This window comes from Brassica napus, chromosome C2, assembly GCF_020379485.1.
Source record: "Brassica napus cultivar Da-Ae chromosome C2, Da-Ae, whole genome shotgun sequence".
NCBI lineage: Eukaryota > Viridiplantae > Streptophyta > Magnoliopsida > Brassicales > Brassicaceae > Brassica > Brassica napus.
Window position 1 is genome coordinate 17,363,320 of NC_063445.1, and position 19,760 is coordinate 17,383,079.

Consider the following 19,760-nt stretch of genomic DNA (forward strand, 5'->3'; position numbering starts at 1 on the left):
ATACCTGTTTTTGCTTCCGGTTGTCGGTGAACTAACCCCATGAATTCGGTTATACCTCGTCGGTATTCTTCCGTAAGCAATCTCATGTTCGGATCCAAATGAGGTCGATCGATCCAAGAACAAAAATAATTTGAAGAAGACATGTTTTTTATGAATCAAATTCGTGTGTAAAGAGAGTAAGAGGGAGGATGAAGATATGGAGTGAATGAAGAGGAAGAGGGGTGCTTGTATTTATAGTTGAAATCCTGCCGACAGACCGAGGAAATTCCGACGGAAACGGCTAGTTCGTCGGAATTTCCTCGGAATTTTTAAAATCCCCCAACGGCTCTCTAACGGCTATAATATATCCTCGGAATTCATCGGTGTTTTTCGAGGAATACGTTTTTCCTCGGTATTCCATAAGAATATTCCGACGGATTAATATTTCCTCGGAATTCCGTCGGTATATTCCGAGGAAATTCCGAGGAAACCAAATTTTGGGTTTCCTCGGAATATCCTCGGAAATTCCTCGGGAAATTCCGAGGATTTCATTTTTCGTCGGAATGTCCGTCAGAATACCGCTGTTTTCTTGTAGTGGATATATCATTATGCAAAAGTCAAAATTGATGAAGTATGTCAAAACTGTTTACTTGCGAATCAAGAATTTTGTTATTGGATGGTTAGAAAAGAAATATTATTTGAAGACCACGGTTAAGATTCGAGGACGAATCTTTCCAACCTGGAGAGAATGATGCAGAGAGGATATTTAGAATAAATATCTTATTTATTTAGAGTTTATTTATTATTAAGATAATTATCTCTAATGTTTTAGGGGTTTTATGTTTTTTTATATATAGTCTTTGAGACTATGGTTTTATGTAATTTATGAGTTTATGATTTGATAAAAGTTAAGAGATTTCTCTTTATTCCTTGTTTTCGGCTACAATATAGGTGTTCTCAATGAATTTAAGAAGACATTGATCTTAGGCATTCTTAGACTAAATAAGAGCTTTGTGATTATTCTAGTTTTCCAGGTATTCTCAGAATCAACGAATCTCTAATTCTATCCTATAAAGCTTCCGCTACATCATAGATCGAGGAAGAGGTGAAGCTACAGTGGTAGATCGAGGAAGAAGAGAAGCGACCGATGAAGAAGATAAGGCCCGGTGGTGACCTTAGTCGACGAGTGGAAGAGAAGGTCCAGAATTGCCTCCACAGTCGCCATTTCTCACTTTTTTCGTCGGTAAGCAGAACGGCAAACATCTGTGGAGAAGAAGACATGCGGGTCTCGAATGCCCCGCAAACCTGCGTCGACCCGCCCCGTATTGGCCCATACCCAAAATTGACCAACCCGCAAGACCCGCAATATTTCGGACCTAAGATATGTAAGCCTAAATCCGCCCCGCAGTGGGACTTTACGGGCCAGGCCCGCGGGCTAAGGTCACAATTGCCATCCCTATCCAAATGTAACAGTATTATACTATTATATAAGCCATTCATATCTTAGTTTCATATATATATATATATATATTATATTTTTAGATTTTCATTAATCCTCTGAGTATACCACATATTAAATCTTGCATTATATTTTTCAAAAAAAGAATAAATATAATCATATCTTATCTAATTATATATGTTTGTTCTTTTATACCACATAAATTCATACCTTTTTTTTACAACATATTTATAAATACTAAAGTTACTTATAATGAGATCATATAAGTAGCTACATCTTTTCATATCAAACTGATAAAAACCGAATGGATAACACGAACAAACTGGCTTGATAAGGTCGTAATATATTTTATTTTTTTTCAACTGATAAGGTCGTAATATTGAGTCATGAGTAGGATAAATCTTTGAGAAAACGATCAATTCCCTTCTTACAAAAAAAAATTGATCACGAAAGATCAAAATTTCAATGGAAATTTTGTATCTGCTGGAGTCGCCATAAAGACGTCATGTGACCGACCAACTTCCAAGATTGTTCGATCATCAAAAAATACATGGGATTTTGTTCTTATGAAAACAACCCGAGAATGAAACATAAGAACAATCTGTGATTTGTTGCAACAAACGACTGAAGAATAACAAATTTAAGAGAACAAATTAGAGATTTAAAAATGAAAATTGGGGAACTTTTATGTTTTGATGCTTACATATGGGCTCGTTTTGCTTACCCTTTAATACTTAACATTTATTAAAGAGCAGTTAAAAGTTGACCAAATTGATATCTAATTTGGATGTCAAAACAAATTTGTGGATTTTTGGATTGACTAGCCGAAATATTTATTTAAAATAGGTCATACATTGATATGGTTGTTACCAAAAGCAGTAAACCTTTTAAATTTGGAAAAAAATCATAGTGGTGCATTAATGTCTAAAAATTTAGTCCTAAAGAGGACAATGGTTGTCGTAAACGCAATCATCTACGTTGTAGTAACATAGCGATGAATCTCTGTGACAGCACCAACAATCTATTTCTGCACCAAATCCACATTTCCGTTAACACTTTGGAACATAGAACTTGCTCGAACTATCTATTTCTCCAACATCCATCTGCCCGCCTACACATAATTGGAAACCACACATTATTTACCAAATATTAAAGATGTCAAAAATAAAGAAAAAAGCTGTTACACATATATGAAGAAAAGTATATATGCATACATTGATGTAGAGCAAAGAGTGAGATCATCAATATGCATATGAAAGTTGCCTGTGAAATCATATTTTGTTTGTCTTTGATGATCTTAGTTATGATGTGTCTTATCTCTTTATTCTTATTTTCTTATAGTATGTAATGTGTGTTTTATCGTCAATTCACCATATGTATAGTGTTATTCTGTCATCTTAAAGAGGTAAAATATATTTTATTTAACAGAAAAAATATATAAAAACAATGTTACTAAATATTGTCATATATATCGTCTTAAAGAGGTTAAATATATTGAAGTCAAAAAGAATAAAATACACAACATATATAATGCCATTTAATTAAACTTTATTGCTTATATTGTCATATGATCATCTTAAAGAGGTTAAATATATTGAAGTCAAATAGAATAAAATAGACAGCGTATATAATGCCATTTAATACCAGTTAAATGATGTACTGTGCAAACTGGTGTAGTGTATATCCTCTGCTAGATTGCAAGGAATTGAAAACGGATATGTGAAAACTAAACGGTTCAAAACATTGAAACATGATTTAAAAAAATAGAAATGAAAATGTTTTAGAAGTGTCTAATGTATATGTGTAAATACAATTAATCAACATGTGAGCTTCAGTTTTTTTATTTGTTTGATTTTTCTAAGATAGAAAACCAAAGTAAATGTTGTTTTTGTTTTTACATTTTATAAACTTTTTAATCAAAAATTAGAAAATAAAACATGTTATCCTTCGATAAAACAATATAGTGAGCTTTATTCTAAGTCAAATCATTATACTGAAATGAAAAGATGATATTAAAATACAAATCAATAACTAGTCATGAAAGTATACAAAAATAAAATTAAACAAGTAATCACTACCATCAAATGAAAAATAGTCATTCTTTCACGTTTCTAAATAAAACTGTGTTTTCAAAATAAGATTTTATAAAAAAAATGTGTTTCCTCAAAATTTCAAGGGATTTTGTATCTGAAACATTTCTAAAACAACAGAGTTTCCATGCAATCTAGATCCTTGTATATTTACTAATTAACTAGGTTAAGATCCGTGTTTTGCGCGGAATAAATATTCGATATGCAATGTTTTTAAATACGCTATTATTTATTTTGCATTTTATATAATATAATATAATAAATATATGCTGAATAATTAAGAAGCAAGTAACTATTACATATATATAACTAAACTGGCACGAACACATAAATCAAAATAATCACTCTTTTTAATAACAACTTTTATGGTAAATATATCAAAACAATCATATTTACATATTTTTATTGTATATATTTAAATTTAAATGATATTAACATATATACATATATAGTATAATTTTAATATTTTTATATATTAAATAAAATTTCCAAAACATATGGTCTAAGCAACTACAAGCAGAGGCAAAGCCACGTTACGGAGAGTGGTGGCGCGTGCACCCATAGTTATTATAATATTTAAAATTTTAAATGTAAAAATATGAAATTTTCAGTGGCTCAGATGGTAAAACCTAACCTAATGCACGCATAATATCCCAAGTTCAAATCTCTCCTTTACGTTTATAGTGGAGGAGACTGAAAGTAAGTTTGTTCAATCCGGTTTTGTTTGTTTCCGAATCATAGAATTTCAATGAAAATTTTGGTTTGATAAACTTCACGTCTCTACATAGATTTTAGGAAGAGCCAAACTAGCAATCCGAACCAAAAATCCCTGTTTACTATTTGCAAGCTGGATATAAAAAGACAAAACCAAATCATGATTTATGCGATTTTGGTTTGGTTTAAACGTAATCAAACCGGTCACATGTGCCAGCTTTTATTTTTCTATTTAAAAATGTTCTTCTTTTGAAAATGAGCGGCTTCAACGGTTATAACGGATAATACAGAGACAAAGAACTCAAAAATAGGAAAAAGAAGATTTACAGAGACGACTTTTTGTTCTTGGGGAAGACTAAAGGTACAGAGAATACGACGAGAGAGGAGGGAGGGGGCTCGACGATGAAGCTCTGGAAACGAGCTGCTGCTGCGATAAAAGACCAGAAAAGCTTATTAGCCGTCGGATTCTCACGGCGAGCTTCATACCGGAACACGGATCTCGAAGCAGCCATCATCAAAGCCACCTCCCACGACGACTCCTCCGTCGACTATTCGAACGCTCAACGCGTCTACAAATGGATCAAAGCCTCTCCTCTCAACCTCAAAACTCTAGTCCACGCTCTATCCTCCCGCGTCAACCACACGCGAAGCTGGATCGTCGCGCTCAAATCCCTGATGCTTCTCCACGGTGTAATCAGCTGCAAAGTCCCTTCCGTCGTCGGAGAGATTCGTCGTCTTCCTTTCGATCTCTCCGATTTCTCCGACGGACATTCATCTCTCAGCAGAACCTGGGGGTTCAACATCTTCGTTCGAGCTTACTTCGCTTTCCTTAACAGCTACTCTTCCTTCACAGCCGATCAGATCAGCCGCACCCGCGCGAATCTACGATCTGACAAAGTCGATTCCGTGAAGCAACAGCTTGATAGGATACAAAAACTGCAGTCTCTTCTCGATTTGATTCTTCAGATACGTCCTATTGCCGATAACATGAAGAGAGCGTTGATCCTAGAAGCCATGGATTGTATCGTCCTCGAGAGCATCAACATTTACGGTAGAATATGCAGCGGAATCATCAAAATCCTCCCGGCGGCCGGCAAAACAGACGCCGCCAGGAGTTTAAAGATCGTCAACAAGGCGACGTCTCAAGGAGAAGATCTCGCTATGTACTTCGAATTCTGCAAAGGCTTTGGCGTCTCAAACGCGCGGGATACGCCTCAGTTTGTTACTATACCGATGGCGGAAGTCGAAGCAATGGAGAAAATGGTCAAAAGCGTCGAAAAAGATGAGCAAAAGCAAGAAGAAGAAGTCGTGGAGGAGGAAGAGAAAGCCATTGTACTGTTGGAGAAACCGAGATTGCAGACGATCATAACAGACAAATGGGAGACTTTCGAAGACGACGAGTATTGTTTCAGCGAAAAAGCGATTCAAGAATATCATCAAGATCCTCTGCCTCTTGTAGTATCGAACCAACCAGTTTGTTACACAATGCCAGATTTGATTACGTTCTAGAGAACGTTCAGCAAATCTGGATGAGATTGATTCTTTTCACTTGGTTCTGGTTCTGTACATAATACAATTTTTTTACCGGTAAAAATTCAAGAAAAGAGGTACGTTTTTGAGTTACATGCCGAGTTTGATTCTGAGTTCTACAACATAGCCTTAGGAAACAAACAAAACTTGATTCCGAATCTTAAGAAAAAACAAAAAAAAAAAAGGACAGAGGTTTGGTCTCTATCTGATGGTGACAAACTTGTTGGTTCCATGTTTTGCCCAATGAGACTTCAAATCAATAGGGTTTGAGAAATCGAAACCATCAGCAGAGAGTTTCTCAAGAACTTTCTTAAATGCACCTTGGCTCATTTTCCTTCCGGCGATTCGAGCACCGCGCTTTTTGGTGTTCATTGGCAAAGGGAACATTGACACATTGGTTGTACAACACGCAGACTGCCATCCCCCACAACCCCACCTGTAACACTGTTGAGACAACCCGGTACACGAGCAAACCGGAACTGGTAGACAACCAATATCTATTGTAACACCATTTATCACCATCTCTATGCTCTTCCTCAAAGGACTTCTCTCCCTTTGCATTCTCGGAACAATGTTGTCCTTCAGCTTCCTCTCTTTCTTTGCCTTGGGATCAGCTCTCTGACCACCACCGCATTGCCTTCTCTTAAGAGACTCATAGACCTCGCCCGCCTCGGGTTTAGGAATCTGCAGAAGCTGCATTGGCTGAGCCCTGGGATCTAGAAGCGTGTGATGGTTTGAAGGGTTAGGTAAGTTGTTAAAGAACTTGCTATCTCTGTGCTGGTTTAACCAGCTGTAGCTCATGAACGGTGCATCGGAGGAAGTGTAATCGCGCGGAAACGACATGACATTGCTGCTGCTACTACCACCACCACAGTAGCTATTATTGGTGGTTATGAAGTTTGGGTTCTGAGGGCAGAGAAACTGCTTCTCGTTACGGTCAACAATACTTGGTATTAGTTGAAAACCTAAACTTGGTCTGAACTGAGACTGGTCGTAATAACCCCAATCCCGGTTGCTCAATCCATCTTCATCCATTATAAGAAACTTCTGCAAATAAAACCCACAATTTTTTTTTTGGGTAAAAGATCTTTACTTTTCACATGGGTTCGAGTCAAATTCGCAAAATCTAAGATTAGTTTCAAACACATTCCAATTTTTTTTTGTCAAGAACACAATTTTGTGAAAAGGGCTTAGGTGAATCTAAAAAGCCAAAATCAGATTTAAGGATTTGAACAAGAAAAGACCATAGATTTCGTCAGATTCGTTAATATGTTTTATTAGGGTTTCCCAATTAAACATTTTTTTTCCCAGGAGCAGAACAAAGCATATGGAACAGAGGGATCTAATAAAAAAAAAAAAAAAAGTATATATATATATATATATATATATAAGCACAGAGAGATACGTCGACAATGGAGAAAGAGAGGAGGCAAAGAGTACAAATACGAAATATTTTATGGATTGTGGAGAGAGGAAACTTACCGAGGATGGTGAAATCGATCTTCTAGATTTTTTTTTCCCTTTTGAGAGTGAGAGAGAGAGAGAGAGAGAGAGAGAGAAGGAAGGGGGCGGTAGGAGATGGTAGAAAGGATGATAATGGTACTATTTTAGTTATCTTTAAATTACTTATACTTCTTCGCTTTGTTATACTAGATTTTATAGTAGCGCAAGTGTGTATTAATAATTTATTTTAGTTTTATAATAATTTTTAAGCTAACAATTTAATTGATTTATATAATTTTTTTATTTAAAATATGATTTATTGATTTTAATATTTATTTTTATTTCTAATTATACCATGTTATTAGCTATTTAGTTATTTGTATTTATAGATGCAATAATCATGTTTATAAGTATATTCATAGTTTTTGAAAATATTAAATTATATTTTAAAATATTATGTAGATTACTCAATGCATGTAAATTGTTAATACATTATAATATTTTATCAAAAAATTATATATATTTTATTTGAATAACATAAGCGATTAAACTATCTACATAATATCTAATTTTGCTTCATATTCAGGAAACTTTATAATCAATGTGTGATTGTTATACATATATATATATATATATATATCTAATAGTATATATATATATATATCTAATAGTATAATATTTAGATTTAAAATTTAATCGCAACAAATATTTTGATGAACTTTAATTAATATTAAATAATATTTGTAAGATAATATAAATTTAAAGTAAATATAATGAATTAAACAAATGTTAATTAACATTTTATTTATTGAATTAAAAATATAGAGAACCTAAAGTATAATATTTATCTATTACTTGATCTAGTTATTTAGTTATATAGTAGTGAAACTTGTATGATTGTATAATGCATTACAATATATCATATTTTACTTTTTTATATGAAAAATATTATTTTGGTATGATAGATAATATATGTTTGTTTTGGAGTTTCTATGAATATTTTTAAGATCCTTTAAAAACTATTATATAATTTGATAAAAAAATATTTCTAGTTGTTAAATGCTGACAATAAGATAACGAACGTTTTAGATAACGTACTCGTTGTAATCTTGAATTTTTTTAAAAATGTTATAAGTTTGTAAATTTGTATGGTTTTAGTTTGTTGAGGATAAATTCATATTGATTATTTTTTCTATTATTTTTTTATGTTATCATTCATGTTAATTTACTGCTGGCCATCCTTATAATTTTAATAAAAATCTTAATTAACTTATTTCACATACTTTTTTAGACTCTTTTTTTTTCTAACTTGTAAACATTGTTCTCTAAATATTTTCTTCAACATAACTCAACCGGGAGCATCTTAAACTTTATATGTTATATGAGGTGAATGAGACTAATGATTATAAGAATTCATCATTTAGTTTGCTTTAATAACAATAATTTTTAAAAATCGTGTTGATCAGATCATGATAGGTTTATTTTAATATAGCTTAAACGAATATTTGTACAAACATAAAATAATAGTGTTGATTAATATTTAAAATTTTAATGGATAAATAAATTTGTTAGTTTTTTGATTGATTAAAATAATTTGAAACTCATAAATAAATTATGGCTTGCGACTCTCTCTCTCTCTGTTCTCTTACTTAACATTTTTCAGATAGAGCGAATGTAAATTTCAAATCTTTTTCTTATATTGGAATTCTTATCTACTCTATCCAATTTTTTGGTGTTATACATTTTTCGTCTATTGGATTTTGTCTTTGGCTTTGTATGTCTACATTCTGTCGTGGATGTTTTATATTTTTTTTTGTACTATTTATCATTCCTCGTTATTGGTCATTCACTTCAAATCATATATTCTTGACAAGTTCCTTGTTTATGATGACTATGTTTGGTTTTTCGATTCAGATATTATTACAAAACACATTTGATATTGATTTATAATTTATTTTGAAAATACACTTTTTGAAATTTTATTTTGAAGAGTATATTTTTATTTTGTGCTCTTGGAAGGAAAAATATTGTATCTTTATATTTTATATTATTTTGGTTAATTTGTTTATTAAATTTCCAAATATATATATATATATATATATATATATCTATGAATCAATTGAATTTTAATGATTTATTTATTATTTTACCTTATTTGATGTTGAATTTCATTATGCATTATCAATTTTGGATTTAACATTTTAAAAATAGTAAACTATAATTATGATTTTCATATTTTGATTGTTTTTTTTTTCTAATCATATGTGTATACTCTCAATGACTTATAGCATAATATATAGTATATGTTATTTTAAAATATTTTCAATAGTATATAGCCTAAAATTCGAAAACAATGAGTTAAATTAATTTACTTATAATTGTTTGAAAGTCTTGTATTCTTCATATTATTCTTCTTTTGTATTTTATTTTAATGTTATATTTCGAAAAATATTATTTATTAAGTAAATTTATTTATAATGTTTTACTTTTGTTAACTTACATTGTTTAATATTGGTTTCTACTTTATTTTAAATGATTATATGGAATTTTTTAAAGGGGTTTTTGCCAAAACTAACCTACAACTTGATTTTAACCCCAAACCTATACCCAAACTTAAATCAAATGCAAAACTAACCTAAAAGCCTAGTGAAATTACAGCTCAGCCCATTGTGACCAAACAAAAAAAAGAAGCCATTTTTACGAATATAGCCATAGTAAATCGTCTGAGTCGTCTGAGATGTTGGAAGTCGTCTGGACGACTGAAGTGTAAGTCGTCTGGTACCGGTTTATTTTAAAATTAATTTATAAACCTTGAAAAAAAATATTTTGATGCGTGAAAAATAAAAATCAAGTAATTATAAACAGTTTTAAGTGATATAAATTAAGATATGATAAAATTGATTTGTTTTGAAGATAGATGAGTGGAAGTAGTGAATCATGAAATACTTTGGTTTAGGAGTTTGGCAAACATATGTTGTAGTATTGTATGTATTGTTAGGGTTAGATTTTGGAAAACTAAAATGTTTTTTTCAAAAATTAGTTTTCACCTATATGTGTTTATTTATGTGTATATTAAACAATTTTCAAGTTTGATTTGATTTTATGAAGTCTTTAATAAGATAATTAAGTTTAGGGGTTATATTTAGGGTGTGGACGACTTATATTTCAGTCGTCTGTCGAATAATTTACTCGGACGACGTATATTTCAGTCGTCCACAACGTACCGAACCTTTAATTTTACCAATGTACGTTTTAACCTAACCGGATCATTTTACTCGGACGACTTACATTTCAGTCGTCTGGTGAAGAAATTAAAACAGACGACTTACATGTAAGTCGTCCAAATATTCCCGCCTAAAATTTTTTTTAAAAATTATTTTCCCGCTTAAATAATTTAAACCAGACGACTTATTTGTAAGTCGTCTGGAAAGTCTTCTATTTTAGTTTCCCGCTAAAAATATTTAATTTCCCACTAAAAATATTAAACTCTTCTGGACGACTTACATGTAAGTCATCTGTTTTAATTTCTTCACCAGACGACTGAAATGTAAGTCGTCCAGGAAGTCGTCTGAGTCAAAAATATTTAACCTAATTGGATTTTTTGTCTCCCTATATAAAGAAAAATTTACACATTCTCTCTCCTCCTCTCAAATGGCTGCAACAAAAATGTAATGTTCATCATTCTAAAACTCTCCAACCTCTCTCTAATCTCTTTGACTTGAAAACACCAAACTTTATATGAATTTTTCAGTTTTGTCTCATGTATTTCTTACTAATCTATCTCTTTTGCAGGTTTTTAATCAAATGGTACTCATCTTCCACTAATTTAAAGGTAAATCTATTAATTTTAGATATGTATTTTTGTGTGTTCTATAAATGTAGATTTATCTAATCTTCCACTCATTTTCTCTATTTTTAAGTCATGTGAACGTTTTTGGATATGCAGGTTTTTCAGATCTGGATTTGATATGCAGGTTTTTCAGATCTGGAAGACTTCTTGGATGACTTACCTGTTAGTCGTCTAGAAGTCGTCTGGAAGTCGTCTGGACTTCTTGGAAGTCTTCTGACAAAGTCGTCTGGACTTCCAGGAAGTCGTCTGGACTTCCAGGAAGTCGTCTGGACTTCATGGAAGTCTTCTGACAAAGTCTCCCTTTCATAATAGATCTGAGCGTTTTGGTAAGTTCTTATGTCTGATTTTTCTTCATTTGGTAACTTCTTGTTGTATAAAGTTCTTACTTTTTTCCCAAACTAAAACTCTCCAAACCCACTCTAATCTCTTTGACTTGAAAACACCAAACTTTATATGAATTTTCCAGTTTTGTCTCATGTCTTTCTTACTAATCTATCTTTTTTGCAGGTTTTATATTAGATGGTACTCATCTTCCACTAATTTAAAGGTAGATCTATTATTTTTAAATATGTATTTTTGTGTGTTCTGTAAAGGTAGATTTATCTAATCTTTCACTCATTTTTTCTGTTTTTAAGCCATTTGAACGTTTTTGGATATGCAGGTTTTTCAGATCTGGATTTAATATGCAGGTTTTTCAGATCTGGAAGACTTCTGGGATGACTTACCTGTTAGTCGTCTGGAAGTCGTCTGGACTTCTTGGAAGTCTTCTGACAAAGTCGTCTGGACTTCCTGTAAAGTCGTCTGGACTTCCTGTAAAGTCGTCTGGAAGTCTTCTGAACTTCCTAAAAGTCTTCTGACAAAGTCGTCTGAACTTCCTGGAACTTGTCTGGACTTCTTAGAAGTCGTCTGGACTTCTTAAAAGTCGTGTGGTCTTGTCTACTCAAGTGGAATCCAAGCTTGTCTTTGTAGAGGAATGATCTATAATAGTTTTGTTTGTGGTATGTTTTGTGAATTGCATGTCTACTCTTTTAGTTGTGATTTTTTTGTAAAATCAGTAATAATGTTTTCCAAGATGTATTAAATGTGCTAACAATGTGTTTACACATTTACAAATCAATGAAATAATAGACTTCAGTAGCCTTTTTCTTATCTTTGGATCTCTCATATGCAATAATAAACTCCAATTGCCTTTTTCTCATCTTAATAAACAAGAATGTTGGTAGCTTTATATTGATACAACATTTTAAGAAGCATTTTAACCCTTCTTCCAACTCATAACAATAGTCATCATTATTGTCTATAACAATAATACTTAAGAGATGGAAACAAACAATAGTAACTAGTCAAAGCATATCATATTTTATTATAAGTTTGCGTTGAAAAACTTAGTCAAATTTAGTAAAACTAAGGGAGAGAACATATTTTGTAAATATGAGTTTTACATATCTTGAAGTTACTTATCACTCTTAAAAATACAAGTTATTCAAAAACTAACGTAGAAGACTTAAAAACTAGCGGAGAAGACGCGGACGACTTCAATCTAAGTTGTCCAGACGACTAAACTATATGTCGTCTGGTCAACGCAGAGGTTATTTTTGCAATTGACTTTGAAATCTGTTATTTCGGACGACTGAAAAATAAGTCGTCTACTATTGTTTGGCTAAAAAAAAAACTCCAAAAAAGCTAGACGACTTACATTTCAGTCGTCATAGGTTAGTTTTGCATTTGACTGGATTATTTCAGAAGTTTGACTTTTCTGGACGACTTACATTTCAGTCGTCTAGTGAAAATTAAAATAATAATATTTTTTTAAAAGTAGACGACTTACAGTTAAGTCGTCATAGGTTAGTTTTGCAATTGAAAAAAAAAACTTCAAGATTTAATTATATACAGACGACTTATAATTCAGTCGTCCACGAGACGACTGAAATGTAAGTCGTCCAGGATTTACGAGGTTTGACCAGAATCTCGGAAAAAAATTCTGGACGACTTACAAGTAAGTCGTCTCGTGGACGACTGAATTATAAGTCGTCTGTGTATAATTAAATTTTGAAGTTTTTTTTTCAATTGCAAAACTAACCTATGACGACTTAACTGTAAGTCGTCTACTTTTTAAAAAATATTATTATTTTAATTTTCGCCAGACGACTGAAATGTAAGTCGTCTGGGGAAGTCAAACTTCTGAAATTATCCAGTCAAATGCAAAACTAACCTATGACGACTGAAATGTAAGTCGTCTACGTTCTTTGAAAATGTTTTTGAAACCAAACAAAAACAGACGACTTAACTTTCAGTCGTCTCAGGTTACAGATTTCAAAGTCAATTGCAAAAATACCTCTGCGTTGACCAGACGACTTCCAGGTAAGTTGTCTACAGCCAGACGACTTCCCAAGTAAGTCGTCTGACGAACAGATCTGGAAAAAAACTTGATGTCATACCTTAAATTGGTGAGATAAGTTCCTTAGCATACATATGGCTTCTCCAAGCACACAGAATCACAAACGAAAGTAACCCACCCAGAATCGTTAGCTTCTATGACTCTATGAACCATAAAAAATTTAGAATCAAAATGTTGGGTTTTTTAGCTCATTGTGGAGAGACAGTGAGAGATATGTTGTGTTTAGTTCACAAAAATGGAAAAAGAAGAAGGGTAAATCGATTTTGAGAGCATTAAGAGCTTCAAATTGGTTGTTCATGGTGGTTGTGGGATTGATGACAATGGCAATCTTGTAATTACTTGAAGATGATGAGGGTGAGAGAGTAAAAATGTCATTTTCGAAAAAAAAGAGAAAAAAAAAATTGATGGCATTTTCGTAAATTATATGAACTTGTGGGGTGAATAGGGCAAAACCAATTTACAAAAAAAAAAGAGGTTAGTTTTGTGTTTGACTTTAAATTATAGGTCAATTCTGCAAAAACCCCTTTTTTAAATCCTAATCAAAATATAATGAATTGTTTCTCACTGATTTATATTCTTAGCTTATATATAATGTATGTTATTTATGAATATTTTCAATAGCATACAGTCTAAATTTGAAAATCATGAGTTACATTTATAGTTATAATTGTATGAATTATTGCATTTTAAAATTAATTATTATTTTTAGTTAATTTATGTTAAATTTCGAAATTATTATTATATATATATATATTAATTTAATATATATATATATATATATATATATATATATAATGTTTTTACTTTTGTTAGTATGCCTTATTCGATATTGATTTCTTTTTTATTATGAAATAAACGGTTTTTTTTTTGGAAACATTGACATATTTAAAAATAACAAATTAAAATGTTTATTTGTAACAATATGATTGGTTGTTTTAAATTTTATGTGGACGCTATCAATGACTTATACCCTCAAATTTTGTTTAATAGTTTATCTTATTTGCTGTTGAATTCCATTTTGTATTATCAATTTTGGAAATTTTAAATTTAAAAAAAAGTAAAATATAATTATGATTTTTCATATTTTGATTGTTTTTTTTTTCTAATCCTATGTGTATACTCTCAATTACTTATAGCCTAATATATAGTATATATTATTTTTAAATATTTTCAATAGCATATAGCATAAACTTTGAAAATCATGAGTTAAATTAATTTACTTATAATTGTTTGAAAGTCTTTCTATTTTTAATATTAATTCTTTTTGGTATTTTATTTTAATATTACATTTTCAGAAATATTATATTTAGTAAGTAAATTTATTTATAATATTTTACTTTTGGTAACTTATCTTGTTTGATATTAGTTTCTATTTTATTTTAAATAATTTTATGCAATTTTCTAAATCATACTCAGAATATAATGAATTGTTTCTCACTGATTTATATTCTTACCTTATATATAATGTATATTATTTATGAATATTTGCAATAGCATATAGCCTAAATTTGAAAATCATGAGTTAAATTTATAGTTATAATTGTTTGAATTATTGCATTTTAAAATTAATTATTATTTTTAGTTAATTTATTTTAAATTTCGAAATTAACATATATATATATATATATCTCAGATTAATATATGTATAAAGTTTTTACTTTCGTTAGTTTTTCTTATTTGATATTGATTTATTTTTATTATGAAACAAACAGTTTATTGGAAACATTGACATATTTAAAAATAACAAATTAAAATGCTTATTGATTACGCGTTTAAGCACACACCAATTAACTTAATGTGCCAACAATACCACAATCGAATGATATGTCAATGTAGCATTTTAGGATCGAATCCACAAGGAACTAATGATCTATAACACCAAGAATACACAAGCTTCCTTAATCTAAGCAAACAAGAATATGAATGATTTTGTAACAAACTAATGTCCTAGGAATATAAACAAGGTGATCTTAAATCCAATCAAGAAATAAGTGCAATAATTCAGTCAAATGCTAAGGATGGATCCATGGAAAATGATAATTGATATAAGGTGATCAAGGTTCAATCTAGGATGTTCAAACAAAACAATCAACAAGTCTATAGGTCTAGATCTCATTCAATATAGATTAATCCACTGTCGTGGCAAAAACTCCTATGCTAATCATGAATTAAACACCAACTGTCGTTGGCTAACACAATCAAGCATGCATGAATCGTAAGTCTACTAACCACTTAAACATCTCGGACATCAACTGTCGTTGGCCAAGTATGTAAAAGACAATACTAAGTTCATTCAAGCATTTTAACAAACACCTTTCGGGCGTAAAATAGCTTAAGGTCTAAATGAGAGTGATCAAGTCTAATCAAGCAATAAACATACTAAGTTCATTCAAGCATTTTAACAAACACCTTTCGGGCGTAAAATAGCTTAAGGTCTAGATGAGAGTGATCAAGTCTAATCTAGCATTAAGAACACTTAGCAAGCATAGAACAATGTTAATCAAGCAATAAACATCCTAAATATCTACTTAATCACCTTAATCTATTTAACCCATGAATCACAAGGTCACTACTCACTAATCTCCATGAGAAATCTTAAACCCATGTAAGGATCAAGGCTAATCATGTTAATGAGCAAGAGAAACACAAATATAAGATGAAGTACTTCCTTAGATTATCAAAAGATTCAAGCTTTTACAAGTTTAGACAAAGTCTTGAGAGAAAATGAAATAAAACTAGGGGTTTTAGGTCTAAATCTATTTATAGAGTGGTAAATCTCGAGCTGGTTTGACCCTACAAACCAGAGTCAAACCGGATTAGACCGGTCAACGTTTTTAATTTCGTAAATGGATCATCGAAGCGCGCGGCCTCTTCTCCCCGCTCCACTAAACCGCTCCGAGCTATGCCATGACCACATCGACTTCATCAGGCCGTTTTGACAAGCCGCTGTGCAGCTTCGAGTTTGTCTGAGATCCCGAGCGGCTTCTTCTTCCCGCGTTGCAGGTCCGCTCCACGGTGCGTCCAAGATACAGCCACGTCTTCAAGCCACTCAGCCACAGCCGCTCCACCACCTTGTCCTCTGTTCGTGCCACGCCGTGACTCCTCTACCGCCGTGCTCTCAACTCGCGACCAGGCTTCTCCTCCATCGCCACGACGTCACCGGACCAAGCACGGCGAGCTCCTCCACCGCCGCAGCCATGGGCGTTCTTGTAGGAACTTTATTTTACTACCTTAGGACAACTGATATTTGTAAAGAATAATAAGAACATAAATTAAAATTTCAATACCGAAATATAAAAAGAAAGAAGAATTGCAGAGTCGAGATAGTTAATCTCTTTCCTTAAATCTTTAAACTCCCCGTAGTGTGACGGTTTCATGGCGCTCAGATTCCCAAGATACAACTGCTGCATTGTTTTTGTTTACCATCACCGAAAAACTGAATCTATCGACCATATTTCTGTGATGTACTCTCAGACTCAAAATAAAAATAAAAATACTAGCATAACTATTCTGAGTGGGAGAAATGTTTCTTGATTGTATGAATGTGTGTATTTTTTATAATGCTAGCAAACCCTTTTATAGAAAAATCATGCGAAGCACAAGTTTCATTTTTCAACACAAAAAATGAAACCTCCATGGTGCACTAATGGAGTCTTTAATTCTTGTCAATTATTATGTGAATTTATTCCACATTTTGACCAAGAAATTAAAGAGTAAAATTATTTTTTGTTTGACCAATTCAAACTAAATAATATACTTTAAAATTGATTTCTTTTTTATATTTTATCAATATAAAAGATCAACATATATTTGATTTAAGTTAATGAACATGAAGTCCAACTAATAAATCAAAACCCAAATCCAAGATCAAATATCTAATGTATGTATTTGCTACTTTATACAAGATTCTCAAATCACACACATTAGACCTCCATTTCTCATTCAAATAAAAATTCATTTTTGACATATGAATACCTTATTCATAATGTTCAAAAAATATTTCCAACAATCCCCCATATGAATAGAAATGACTCTAGACACTAGACGACTCGGCAGACTTGACTTCCTAGACAAGACTCGACCTTAGGACTTTTGAGAGTACAAACGAAAAATCCACTGCGTGATGAGTTGGTAGCAATTTTTAGCCTTGAACCAGTCATTGTTAATAGCTATCGGATTTACTCGGCCAGGAGGTGGCCATGATGTCTTGAAACTGTAACAATGAAACAAAAAACGTTAATCTTGATAATTAAATCAGACAAGTCAAAGCATTAACACACACTGTGAATAGTAACGTTTTCTTTTAAGAGTGTAGTAACTTTATTTTACTACTATAGGACAACTGATATTTGTAAAGAATAATAAGAACATAAATTAAAATTTTAATACCGAAATATAAAAATAAAGAAGAATTGCAGAGTCGAGATAGTTAATCTCTTTCCTTAAATCTTTAAACGCCCCGTAGTGTGACGGTTTCATGGCGCTCAGATTCCCAGGATACAACTGCATCATTGTTTCTGTTTACCATCACCGAAAAACAGAATCTATCGACCTTATTTCTGTGATGTACTCTCATACTCAAAAAACTAAAAAAATAAATTATTCAAGTGGAATGATCTTTTTTTTTTTTGTTGTTGATCGTGTATGAAATGAGATGATTATGTCTTTCTCATATAGCCCATAATCCATACGTTTTCTAACGGACAACCTTAAACATGGAGACTGAATTATTATCATAATAATTCTTTTAATTGTGCATAAATGTTTTAGGTTACAAAATCAAATTGACTTTGCACTAAATACCATTAAATCATATCACCATCATAATTATAGGAGATATTTTTATATTCTTATTTTGACTTTGTCAACAATAAAAAAAATAACTTAGATCAAAAGATTAACCATTTGATCAATTGGTCAATTTACCAAATCCGAAGTCCAAACCCTTAGCTCGGTACGGATATCTCCTCTTTACAATATACTAAGTATATTAAAGCTTTGATCTTTGTTGTGATTTCTCCATTTTAAATATAAAGGATTTTTCTCCTCATATTTTCAATGTGGGACATTTTACAAATGTCATTTTAAGATTTATAATCAATCCACTTTGAACTTCCATTTCTCATTCACACTAACTCTATTTTTAGCATATGAATACATTTTTCATAATGCTCAAAAAAATAGTTCCAACAATCTCCCACATGAATAGAAATGACTCTAGACACTAGACGACTCGAGAGACTTGACTTCCTAGACAAGACTCGATCTAAGGACTTTTGAGAGTACAAACGAAAAATCCACTGCATGATGAGTTGGTAGCAATTTTTCAGCTTTGAACCAGTCATTGTTAATAGCTATCGGATTTACTCGGCCAGGAGGTGGCCATGATGTCTTGAACCTCCCGGGATTTGGTGTAAACCTAGACAATATCTATAACACAGCTTCATTCTCTCACAGAACTAGGTTCTCTATTGTGTTCATTTTGGCCGTGAACAGTCCTGGTTAATCATGAGTGAACTTGGAGAATATAGCCTTTCCTTCACTCTCCTAGAAAGGGCCCCATTTCACACTCACCAGGTGATTTGCCATTAGCTTTGTTTAGAGGAGTATCATGTACTACTCCATTCATATCTCAAAGCTATGGACACAAATCATTAAAAACTAATGCTTATCCTATATTCCTTACATGTAGCACTGTTTAATCATCATAGGAACTGGGTTTAGACCGAAGTCTTACAGTGCTTTGGGAAGATTTAGTTTGACGTAGTTGTCTTCTTGAACCTATTTCTTGGGATCTCCAGTCAGTTAGGTAGAGTTACCGCCAAACCTCATCTTAATTCATAGGCTACCCATTCCTTTAGATGATATAACAACTTGATCTCATGACACACCTTTAATATAAGGATCCTAGGTTGTCATCATAATGAAGATAATCTCTTGAGATTAGTCGAGATCAATTGTCTAATGATTTTTGTCATCTTTTATTCAAGATACAATTAACCATTATACACAAAACTCAGTGTATGACACTAGTTTTTTTTTTTTTTAAATCATGTTGTGATAACTATCACTAAGTTCATATGACCTCTTGCCAACGACTTTATATGGCAAGCAAAGCTTCTCGCACATTTCTTGAGATAACTCAAAAAACATGCACATTTATATTTAACATCTCCTAAAAGTTTAGAAAGTTAATCTACAATTCCTTTAGATTTAAATAAATAAAAGCATTTTCGAAAATTATTAAAATTTTCTTAAAAAAATGTATTTCATTTTTAGAAATTCACATTTTTCAAA

The 19,760-nt window shown here is 31.8% G+C and overlaps 2 protein-coding genes across 2 annotated transcripts; one reads left to right on the plus strand and one right to left on the minus strand.

The window, feature by feature from the left end:
* The first annotated feature begins 4,202 nt into the window (after positions 1 to 4,202).
* On the plus strand, positions 4,203 to 5,766 carry LOC106419714 (putative clathrin assembly protein At1g68110). The gene has a single exon (XM_013860531.3). The coding sequence runs from the start codon at positions 4,645 to 4,647 to the stop codon at positions 5,749 to 5,751; it is 1,107 nt and encodes a 368-aa protein (XP_013715985.2). The 5' UTR covers positions 4,203 to 4,644; the 3' UTR covers positions 5,752 to 5,766.
* A 44-nt stretch (positions 5,767 to 5,810) lies between these two features.
* On the minus strand, positions 5,811 to 7,518 carry LOC106451193 (protein BASIC PENTACYSTEINE3). The gene is made up of 2 exons (XM_048747814.1): positions 7,255 to 7,518; positions 5,811 to 6,819 (listed from the first exon to the last, which is right to left on the minus strand). Exon 2 carries the CDS (start codon positions 6,805 to 6,807, stop codon positions 5,974 to 5,976), a length of 834 nt encoding a protein of 277 aa, XP_048603771.1. The 5' UTR covers positions 6,808 to 6,819; positions 7,255 to 7,518; the 3' UTR covers positions 5,811 to 5,973.
* Positions 7,519 to 19,760: the final 12,242 nt, after the last annotated feature.

Coding starts and splice junctions, on each gene's coding strand:
- LOC106451193 (XM_048747814.1), bottom strand. CDS start 6,807: ATGGATGAAGATGGATTGAGCAACCGGGATTGGGGTTATTACGACCAG.
- LOC106419714 (XM_013860531.3), top strand. CDS start 4,645: ATGAAGCTCTGGAAACGAGCTGCTGCTGCGATAAAAGACCAGAAAAGC.